The sequence below is a fragment of the Sinocyclocheilus anshuiensis genome, unplaced genomic scaffold, assembly GCF_001515605.1.
Source record: "Sinocyclocheilus anshuiensis isolate Anshui unplaced genomic scaffold, SAMN03320099.WGS_v1.1 scaffold1034, whole genome shotgun sequence".
Taxonomy (NCBI): Eukaryota; Metazoa; Chordata; class Actinopteri; order Cypriniformes; family Cyprinidae; genus Sinocyclocheilus; species Sinocyclocheilus anshuiensis.
This window is the reverse complement of record NW_015538015.1, coordinates 70,930-82,539: the sequence shown is the minus strand read 5'-3', so window position 1 is coordinate 82,539 and position 11,610 is coordinate 70,930. Positions and strand designations below refer to the sequence as shown.

At 38.6% G+C, this 11,610-nt stretch overlaps 1 protein-coding gene across 2 annotated transcripts in view; it reads left to right on the top strand.

Annotated features, from left to right (window-relative positions):
• LOC107678260 (sterile alpha motif domain-containing protein 14-like) overlaps positions 1-11,610 on the top strand; it is a 20,657-nt gene that overhangs the window by 6,928 nt on the left and 2,119 nt on the right. For both annotated transcript variants that reach the window (XM_016473471.1, XM_016473480.1), the window contains 5 exons: positions 3,613-3,770; positions 5,070-5,427; positions 8,425-8,512; positions 8,851-8,919; positions 9,039-9,174. In XM_016473471.1, the coding sequence (XP_016328957.1) occupies positions 3,613-3,770; positions 5,070-5,427; positions 8,425-8,512; positions 8,851-8,919; positions 9,039-9,174 (809 nt within the window). The remainder of the gene's footprint in view (positions 1-3,612; positions 3,771-5,069; positions 5,428-8,424; positions 8,513-8,850; positions 8,920-9,038; positions 9,175-11,610) is intronic.

Here is an 11,610-nt window from a genome sequence, read left to right as displayed (position 1 = left end):
TCCACACAGTAAACAAAACAAGCGTTTCCTATCAACGACAACTGCACTAAACACTAATGAGACAAGTAAATACACTTACAACATAAGAGTGCATTAGTGCCCACAAGCTTTTTCTGTGTCGTTGATTCCGTAAGTATTTTTTTTTTCGTTCATTTTTAACATTGGGTTTTTAAATAAGTATTTGTTCAAGTGTTATAAGCCATGAACCAGGCCAACCAGCTATGAGGTGTATCACAACATTACATACTTCATTTGAAGCAAATAAGTATTTGAAAATGTTACAAGGTACAATATTATGTGTACTTACAGGGATAGTTCACCAAAACAAAACAAAAAAACAAGATAATTCTGTCATCATTTACTCACCCTCACTTTGTTGCAAACCTGTATGAGTTTCTCATATGAGATATTTCTTCTGCTGAACACAAAATAAGATATTTTGAAGAATGACCAAACAGTTGACGGTAGCCATTGACTTCCATAGTATGGGAAAAAAATTCTATGGAAGTCAGTGACTACCGTCAACTGTTTGATTACTAACATGTTTTCAAATATCTTCTTTTGTGTTCAGCAGAAAAATGAAAAAAAAAATAATAATAATCATGCAGGTTTGGAACAACATGAGGGTGAGTAAATGATAACATAATTTTAATTTTGGGGTAAACTATTCCTTTAACGGCTTTAGTGAGGGAAATAACTACAATCCAAGCATTGCGAATGACATAAATCAAAAATGATGAAGAAATATACAACTATTAATTTATAGTCGTTGATTACATTAAAGTTTATTGCATTGTTTATTGTTTTTATTTTTTAAGTGTTTTGACAACAGCTAGACCGACTCGATTACATCATTTGCAGTGCTGCATGGGAGTGGGCGTTCCCTGCAAACTTTTTTGCTGTGATTTTCTTGCCACAACTGTACAGAATATTTTGTACATGACTGTGTACTTTTTCTGTATAGCATCATGGGTAATGTAGTTTTTCACCACCGATTCAGCTGTTAAACGTGATTACTTTAAAAATAGGTTAAAATAATGTGTACTGATGGCCATTGTAAAGACTTTAAGTCTATCCCTCACAGCCTCATTTTCATCTGCATTAAATTCAATATTGTATCTAAACTGACTAAGGTCTATACATAGTATGTGTACTATGCATAGTATGCAAATATTCTGTAGGCGTGAAATATTTGGATTATTTACGTTTCCCAAAATATGCACTGTACAACAAAGCATATGCTCAAAAAAAAAATGGTGGTACAAAACAACTAGGGTGGTACCCTTTCAAAAGGTACATTATTTACCCCAAAGGGTGCATAGTAGTACCTTAAAGGTACATATTATTACCTAAAGTGTACAGATTACTATGTAAATGGTGTATATTAGTACCTTTTGAAAGGGTACCACCCCAATGACAGCTTTTGTACTATTTTTTCAGAGACATGTAATGTCATATCCCACAATGCTGTGCTCTCAGTTGACGTAACATAATATGACTGCTTTTGGCTGCTTTTACTGCCTTTAATCGCCACTTGTAATTAAAAATTCATTGTGATGAGGTCATGTGACAAACAGGGATGTCATGTGACAACAAAGTGTCATAGTACTGACCAAATGTTTATAAAATTTGTGACATGCACATATTATTTTTTTTTAAAGTACATTTCCGCTACATGTTACAATATTACTTTTTAAAACAATACAGTATAGAATTCAAATAAATACACAAAAGTCCCTGATAAAAACTGCTGAATTTGACCACAGCATAATCATTTGGACTTCGCTATTGTTTGATGTTTGATGGCTTGTGACCATCCATCTTCCTCTTACTGCCCTTCAGAAGCTACAGAAGATACTTGCATGTTTTCCCAGAAGATAAAATAAGTTCAATTTATCCTGATCTTCAAATAAAAAAAAATGTTCACCTCCAGGCTCTTAATGCATAATTTTTCCTTCTGGAGCATCAGTGAGTCCCTCAGTTGTATACAGTCATTGTTGGAAAGGGTTCAAATACGCAAAAGATGCTGGAAAAACAAAGAATTTGTGGGACCTGAAGGATTTTTCTGAAGAACAGCAGGCACTTGAACTGTTCAGGACAAACAAGGGACACATGAACAACTATAAAAAAAAAAAAAAAAAACAATCATCAGAGATGGAGAACATTGTCAGAGCAGAAGTAAGCAAGTTTTCTTCCAGGACAACTTTAGCTTGATTCATGCACCCTTAACAAAGACGAATGTGCCCGATTCCAGCCTTGCTGAAGCACCCCCAGATCATTACCGGTCCTCCACCAAATTTCACAGTGGGTGTGAGACACTGTGACTCGTAGGCCTCTCCAGGTCCCCGTCTAACCTTTAGATGACCAGGTGTTGGGCAAAGCTGAAAACTGGACTCATCAGAGAAGGTCCTTATGGTCTTTTGCAAACCTCAGCCTGGCTCTTCTTTGCTTCTTATTGATGTCTTCTTTTCTAGCTTTGCACGTTGACTTCAGCCCTGCCCGTAGGAGCCTGTTTCGAACCGTCCTCGCTCTGCCGGTCTGTGGCTTTGTTGTCCCCCAATCTCTGCAGCTTGACCTTGTTCTTATGAACCTCTGTCTTTTGGAAGCAGCAACGATGGAAGCAGCCTGACGCTCACTGTATCCCTCTGCCAGGAAAGCCAGATTTGAACCCTTCTTGTCCTCACTCACAACTTTTCTTTTCAACTCTTTTGGCATGATCAATAGTTATTATTTGATTCCAATTACTTTTGAGGTACTACTAGCACTGTTTTTGCCATCCAGCTGGTCCTGTTCCAGAGCTGTATGTATGTATGTATGTATTTTGTATTATTGAATTATTTATTTATTAATTATAGGTTTCACAGAGCCATTTAAATCACAACAAATTTATATTCATGAATACAATAATGTAGAATTGTGTAATTCACTACCTCACTCTAAAAAAAAAAAAAAATATTGAAATAGGAAAACTCATGAAATTCTCATTGGTTTGTAGCTCTACGTTTGTATTTTGCACGCATCTACGCACTTCACAGTGCCATTCTTTCACTTTAGTGTATTTGTTAGTGTGTTTGTGTACTTCCTGTTTGACTGACCCTCACACACACACACCCAGGGTGTACATGAGGAACGGCTACCCATCATTCATGTAAGTAATCTAGGCTGTTGACATCTTAATAGAGCTTCAGGCCTGCTTTACGGTGTCACTGCATTTTATGGATTGTAACGAGCACACTAATGTGTGCATGAGTGTGTGTTGAGTGCAGTGCAGCAGTGCAGCATTTTCATCATATCTGTGGTGTTAGTTTGTGCATCTTGGGCTACACACTCTCAGAAAAAAAGGTACAAAAGCTGTCAATGGGGCAGTACCTTTTCAAAAGGTACACTTTTGTACCTTTTAGGTACTAATATGTACACTTTAGGGACTAATATGTACCTTGAAGGTACCAATATGGACTGTTTAGGTACAAAGGTGTGCCTTTTGAAAAGGTACCACCCCAGTGACAGCTTTTGTACCTTTTTTTCTGAGAGTGCATGTTTGCCTCCAAATGCTCAATATCAAAAGAACTCAGGGAGTAAACATATACGTCTATGTGTTTTATACCACATTAGATCTGACGGAGGCGGTTCCAGAGACCGAACGACTTGACAGCAGCCTACAGAAAGCCAAAGCACAACTGTCAATCAAAACCAGGAGGCATCGACCCTCCCGAACCCGCCTGAGAGACAGCGTGAGCTCGATAGATGGAGATGACAGCATTGATAGAATGGTGTGTGTGTATGCTGTAGATTTCATGCATCTGATTGAATGAGTAGTTCACTCAAAAAGGACAATTCTGTCATGTGTCATGTTATTGACTCACCCGTGTGTTATTCCAAACTCATATGTTGTTAAAAGCAACATCATCAATAGTTTTTTTTTTTTTTGATGGAGTGCCAGTCCTGACTCACTTAGTGCCCTATAGGTAAGAAAAGATTGGACTGAAGTCATTATAAGCACTATAAATAAGCAAGAATACAGTAAAAACAGTACAATTATGAAATATTATTACAATTTAAAATAACTTTTTTCTTTTTTAATATATTTTTTTGATTGTAATTTATTCATGTGATGGCAAACCTTAATTTTTAGCAGCCATTACTCCAGTCTTCAGTGTCAAAGACATTGATATGGAACAGTTGAAAACCATGTTATTATTATTTTATTAGTAGAAAGTTCAAAAGAACTTAATTTATTTGAAATAAAAATATTTTGTAGAAATTATAATTTTTTTGTAGTAAAAGTAAAATTATAGTAACATTTTTCTTACATAAAATATAAGTCTTTTATGTCACTTTTGATGAATTGAATGCATCCTTGCTTAATAAAAGTATTCCTTTCTTTCAAAATTTCACATTATTCACTAAAAATCTTCCGTTCCACCAAAGCTCTTTATTGGAACTATCATGGTGCTTTTTGGTGGTCATTTTTGGAGATTAACAGTCATCATCTTCAAAAAAAAAAAACTCTGTCTTTTTAATTATCCTTTTGTGTTCCTCAGAAGAAGAAAAAAATAACAGCATACGCATGTATTTAATACAGAATTTTCATTTTTAGGTAGACTATTCCTTTAAATGCAATCTTGAAATATAAACTCTACAGTTGTGTTATTTTGGTATAACTGAAAAACAATTATAGTTTTTATTGTAATTTTGAATAATTTTTATATTTCCTGTTTTCATTTTAATTTTAGTTAAAGTTTAGTAATTTTGTAGTCTTTTTGTCATATATGTTTTTTTAATATGTATATATATAGATTTTATATATTTTTATTTCAGTTTTAGTTTTAGTTATTTTAGTACATCAAGTTAAACTAAATGAAAATGAGAAATGTTATTTTGGCAACAAGCTGAAATAAAATATGTTTAAGGTTTTTTTATATATATTTTATTCGATTTCAGTTAATGTTTATTTTATTTCAAGTAACTTTTTTTATGGTTTTAGTTTTAGTTTCAGTTAACCCCGATAAACATGTATTCATGTGAGACTCATGGGATATGATATGTCATTGTGTGTGTCTGTGGTCTAGAGTTATGGTGGCTCCGTGCAGACCTCCTCTTCTCCAATCCACCCTTCCTTTCGCTGCTCCTCCCCCTCTTCTGACCTGCTCCTTTCCTCCCCTTCCTCACGGAGAGACCGAACCTTCACCTTTGACCCTTGCACTGTGGTTGGAGAAAGGGAAGCACAGGATGAAAGACGGAGCTACAGGCACCTCCTGAACACCTCCTCTCAAGAGGCTTTGCCCCTCACACCATCTAAGTCTCCCTCCAGACCCTGCGTCCATTCAGAGACATCTTCCCCAGCCCATCTTTGCCAGACGGACCACCTCAAGTCACGTGAGGGCAGCCAACCCCTTCTACACTATGGAGAATACTCACAAAGCGAAGGTTTGACCTGCATTAGATCATCTCATCTAATGTAATATCATATGATCTCGCATCATTTTACCTGATATATTTGTATATGTATAAATACATATGTAATGCTACATTATGATTATTTAATATGATGTGCTAACCACCAAATCAGCAAGTTACTTAAAAGTTTAATTTGTACAATAAATGTGAATATGATTCTGAAATGATTTTGATTCTAATAGTTATTCTGATCCTGATTCTGACCTGGATTACTGTAGATTTTAATTTTGAGCTTCTATTCTGGTTCTGATCTGGACAAAATTCTGACCCAGTTGTTTAAAAATGTAATCTAGATCAGAATGATTCATATTTGGAAATCCCTTATTTTTTGCTCTCCTGAATCGGGTAATCCTTTTCTGGTAAAAAAAAAAAAAAATGGCGGCGCGCACGGGCGCAGCGGCTTTTGGCTACCTCACATGATGTCTGTTTTTCAAATGACTCAAGGCGGATGTGGCAGGGCATACAGACCATTACGAATTTCAGGGGCTGTGCTACTACTGTAGGGACTAATTACTCTGCCCAACTGGCGGAGGAGCTGAATTGCTTCTTTGCACGTTTTGAGGCAACCCAGCAAAATACAGTCTCGTCACTTCAGCCTATACCAGCAGGTAACACCCCTGCACTCACCTTACAGGAGCATGAGGTGAGAAGGGTGCAAAGGTCAGTGAACCCAAGAAAAGCAATTGGCCCAGACAGAGTACCTGGGAAGGTACTCAGGGCATGTGCTGACCAACTGACACCGGTTTGCACCAATATCTTCAATCAGTCCTTGTTACAAGCCATCATACCACGCTGCCTGAAGTCAGCTACCATCATACCAATCCCCAAAACATCTTTGCCCATCAGCCTCAATGACTACCGCCCAGTGGCACTTACACCGGTAATCATGAAATGCTTCAAGAGGCTGGTCTTGTATCATATTAAAGCCAGTCTCCCCTCTACCTTTGATGAGCATCAGTTCGCCTATACTGAACGAATAGATCTACTGCAGATGCTATAGCTTTAGCTCTACACACTGTACTGAGTCACCTGGAAAAACATGGAAATTATGTTAGGATGCTGTTCATTGATTATAGTTCAGCATTTAATACCATTATCCCAGAAATTCTGGTCTGTAAACTGACAAACCTAGGTCTTCCCACACTCACCTGTCACTGGATTAAGGACTTCCTGACAAACCATTCTCAGGGTGTGAAGATGGGTCCTTATGTCTCCTCCACTCACTTACTCAGCATTGGCTCTCCACAGGGGTGTGTGCTGAGCCCTCTATTGTATTCACTCTATACATATGACTGTATCCCAGTTCATCGCAGTAACACCAGCATCAAATTTGCGGATGATACAACAGTGATTGGCCTTATCACTGGGGGAGATGAGATGGACTATAGAGATGAGGTCCAGCAACTAACATCATGGAGTTCAGCTAACAACCTGACCTTAAACTCCTCTAAGACAAAAGAGCTCATTATAGACTTCAGAAAGCATAAGATAAATCCGCTCCCTCTATACATCAATGGGGACTGTGTTGAGAGGGTCCAAAGCTTCAAATTTCTGGATACCATCATCTTTGCTGACCTATCCTGGAAGGCACATACTTCAGCGGTTATCAAGAAGGCACGGCAGCGTCTACATTTCTTAAGGATTCTTAGGAAGAACAATCTAAATGGAAAGTTGATGGTAAACTTTTACCGCTGTTCTATTGAGAGTGTGTTGACCTATTGCATTATAGTATGGCATGCTAGCTGTTCTGAGGCAGATAAGAAGGGGCTTCAAAGGATCATTAAGACTGCTGAGAGGATCTCTGGCAGTCCCTTACCATCACTGAAGGATCTATATATAACTCTCGAGTCCTCAATAAGGTCAAAAATATACTAAAGGACTCAACACACCCTGGTTTTTACTTGTTTCAGCTCTTGCCATCAGGCAGGCGCTACCGATGCTTTAAAACAAGGACCAAGAGATTTTAGGACCGTTTCTTTCCTAGAGCCATAAACATTATGAACTCCATTATGCACTGACCTCATATATTCTTCACTTGAATGTTAATCTTACTGTAATGCAGTTTTAGTTTTTTTTTCCTCTCTTTCCCCCTTTGGGGAGACTTTGGCAATAGACATGTGTGCAATATAATTCTCAACTTGCTTGTTGAAAGTTAGTCTTGAGTAACTCGAACTCTTTATTGTGCAAGTACGTAACATTGTTAAGTTGGGACTAATGTGTTTGTTAAATGTGCACTACGTGATATATGTAAATTATGTTGGGGGGAAGCTATCCTAATTTCATTATACATGTGTATAATGAAAATAAAGGTATTCATTCATTTATTCAAAGCAACATTGGATTAGATCACCCTGACCCACATACAAACTTTTCCAGATAATCAAATATGGATTTCCAGCGCTCTAAATGGGACTACATATCACAATGTAAAATATATCTTTTATACAGTTTTACCTAAAATCCACCCTGAATCCACCCTTCTACTGGGATCAGGATAATCCAGATTTTTTTTTTGGATCAAACATATCCTAATCCAACTAAAAACTTTTGAACAACACATACTGAAGGTTTGATCCAGTTTGATCCAAGACTGGATTACAATCCAATTACAGAATACTTATAATTCGTTTACAGAATCCTTTTTTTCTGTTGAGCAACCCATTTTCAAGATATGATCTAATCTAATCAAAAATATGATCAACTTTCTTTTGAAAAACTGATATGTTGTCCCATTTAGAAAACTGGAAATTCAGATTTGGTAATCTGGAAAAATTAGTAATATGTCCTAGGATGATCCAATCCAATTTTGCTTTGAAAAACCGGCACAAAATTAAGATTACCAGATCCTGGATAGCAAAACATGGGATCGACAAATCTGGATCTTTCTGATCCATATTAAACGTTTCAAACAGCTGGGCCCAGATTCTGATCTGGATTCTGATGGTCATTTTGATGATCTGTTTTCAGACGACAGTCATGACACAGGCCCTGATGAACCTGATAGTCCAACAGTGCTTCTGGACAAGAAAACCAGGAGACGTTTTCTTGATCTGGGGTTAGTATCTTATGAGTTTCGAACTACAAAATAATAATGATTAAAAAAATCAGCAATTAAATGTTTTACATTTTTAAATGTAAATGTCTTGAACCACAGTCTTTTTTTTATCGTACCAGAAGTTTGCTAACTATGTCTATAAACATTTTGGAAGATTTTAAATGTTTTTTAATGTTAAAAATGCTGGGACAACTATAATTGAGCTTTTTTTAGGTTTATTTTCTGACAACTGTAAACACTGTCTATGTATGTGAGAGCAAAGTTTGTTTATCATACAGATGCAGTAGTAGTGGCCAGAGTTGGGCTTTAAAGATTATCTGCTTGTTTTTTGTGGGCAGGGTCACTTTACGTCGCACATATGGAAAGGTCAGGAAAGACAGATCCAACAGACTATCAGCAGGAAATCGGTATGTGTGTGAGTCTGTCCTGCATTTATTCAGCTATTGTCAGTCATCTAAGCACTAGTGTTTCCTTGCATACCTGTATAGATGTAGATGTGTGAGGTATTTTGTGTGTTTGTATCCAGGGATTCAGAGAGGACAGAGAACCGGTCCTCGCGTTCCTCTGGTCCACCGTTTGTGCCTTTCTCTTGGTTCAGTGAAAGATTAAGAGGTTCTGGCTCCCCCAAGAACATCCAGTCCCCATCCAGTCCTTTCACCCAGGTAACCTAACCTCATCTAGAGTCCACAGGTTCTATTATTGTTGTATGAGGAAAACTATAGTGCTCCAGTGATGATGTATTTTTACAGGCCAGAAGTTAGAATGCCCCTGGTTCCTTCTACAAAATTTCACAAGGATTTTTCCTGTTCAGTGTAATGCTGTTTAATGTCCCCCAACAACCTCTGTAATCCCATTTAGCCACTTGTTAGCAACTGGCTTTTTCAAAACAAGTGAAAGCTTTACAAATCTCAAAGGGGTATTACTGATGTATTTTATGCCATAGAATAAAACATGAAAATATCTTGAACCTCTGTTCACCACAGACCTTATTTCAGGCATTTAACCAAAAACCTGTAAAAAAAAAAAAAGACTTTAGAATGATGGAACCAAAAATGCTAAAATGCTAGCTCGTTTCTGAGCTTTTCCAGCTGATCGTTTACATATTTTATTGAAAAACTGATTCAGGAGCATGTGTGCAAGGTGTCTAAAGGTGAAGTGTGTCAATGTTGTATAATATATATTGTTACGTCGCTACGGGACGAGGATGCTCCCCTCGGCGTGGACGCACTGGCCCGCCCATGGCCCAATGTGCTGATCTACGTTTTTCCTCCGCTCTGCCTAATAACTCCTACTCTGGTCAGGGTAAAAGAACAGAGCCTGACTACCATTCAGAATGCTAGAGCTTCTTCTACACGCTCCCTTTATGATTGCAAGTGGTGTGTGTTTGAGGAGTGGTACAAGGGGCACTAGATGATATCATATCAGTGCTCAGTCACCGATATGTATTTATTAATTTTTTTTGCAAGACCTTATCAATGGTGGAAAAACCTTTTCCACTATTAAGGTCTACTTAGCGGCTATCGCTGCATGTCATGTTGGGTTCGATGGCACTACGGTGGGGCAACATCCCTTTATTCATAGATTTATGAACGGCGCCTGCCTTGCCTTTCCAGTCACTAGAAGGGCACTTCCAGAATAGGACCTCTCCATGGTGTTGGAGGACTTGTGTCAACAGCCTTTTGAGCCTCTGGAAGATGTCTCCCTTAAGCTTCTGACTTTCAAGACAGCTCTGCTCTTGGCCTTGGTGTCAGTGATTTGCACGCACTCTCTCTTCAAACCTCGTCCACTAAATTCTCTCTCAGTGGAGATAAGGTTTTTCTCAGGCCTAACCGGGCCTTTATGCCAAAATGCTTCTCAGCATTCACTTGTGAGGTGCTTGAGCTTTTCACCCTCCCCCATTCTCCTCTGCAGAGGATCAGAGGCTAAATGCTTTATGTCCTGTACGTGCCCTGCGGGTTTACATCGACAGGACCAGCCCAGCCCCCATGCAATATGTGTGTTGTCAGGTTTTGTATGCATGTTACCGCATGTCATTTCTTATGGCTGGTATTGCATGCTCACTTTGTGGGGGGTCTGATACTTGGTGACGTGTCAAGCCCCACCTTCAAGGTGACTGTCCTCTGGCATACAGGGCCTCATTGTGAGCGTACTGGGCAACCGGGGAGCTGTCCATATCTCCCATAGGTGGACCTCGAACACGAGATGATGAAAGAGAACAGTAGGTTACTGTTCGTAACCCTGGTTCTCTGAAACATTGAGTGGAGAGATCCACCAATGGCGCTTTTCCACTTCATGGTACAGCTCAATATGATTCATTTTTGGGGGGTTTTCCACAGTGCACAGTACCTAGTACCTGTTTTTTTTTAGTACCACCTCGGTTGAGGTTCCAAGCGAGCTGTACTTTACCAAAGTAAAGCGAGTTCAGACGTACCACGCAGTGGAAAAGCGCCACAAGTTTGCCCCGCTTGCTGCACAAGAAGCGAATATGCTCACTGAGGAAAGGTAGCTCATGCACGGGTTTTATGTGCTCAGTTAAGGGGCGTTACCTTACCTGCTATTGGGCACGCGCTCCTGCCTATCAAGCCAGACTTGGTGCAACTGGATCCTTCTGCAGAGGTCAGGCATGGATGCCCTTCCCATAGATGGATCTCTCCACTCGATGTTTCAGAGAACCAGGGTTTTGAACAGCAACCTATTGTTTTATGTCATCCCTGCAGCACTCTACATCTTAAAATCTTACAAAGAACGGCTGAAGTTTATTTTCACTCTGATATTAATAGTTTAAGCAGCACATTTCAAGGACTGAGGGACTGGGCAGTTAAATCCGATAGCAAACCCACAGCATCTGTGTATACAGTATTTATCATTTCACAAAACGAAGGTAGCCTGATTAATCATGAGGGCCAGAGAGAGGGTCATGAAAAAATGGCAATTGCAAATTACTAACGCTAGTATACGTCAAGAAAAAAAAAGATGATGTGAGCCCTTCAATGGAATGAAAATAATGATAAATACTGCAATTTCTATATAAATTCTCTCAGATTAAATTAATAGTCTCTTTGACAGAGATGAATTATTTATTTTAAACATCCAATAAT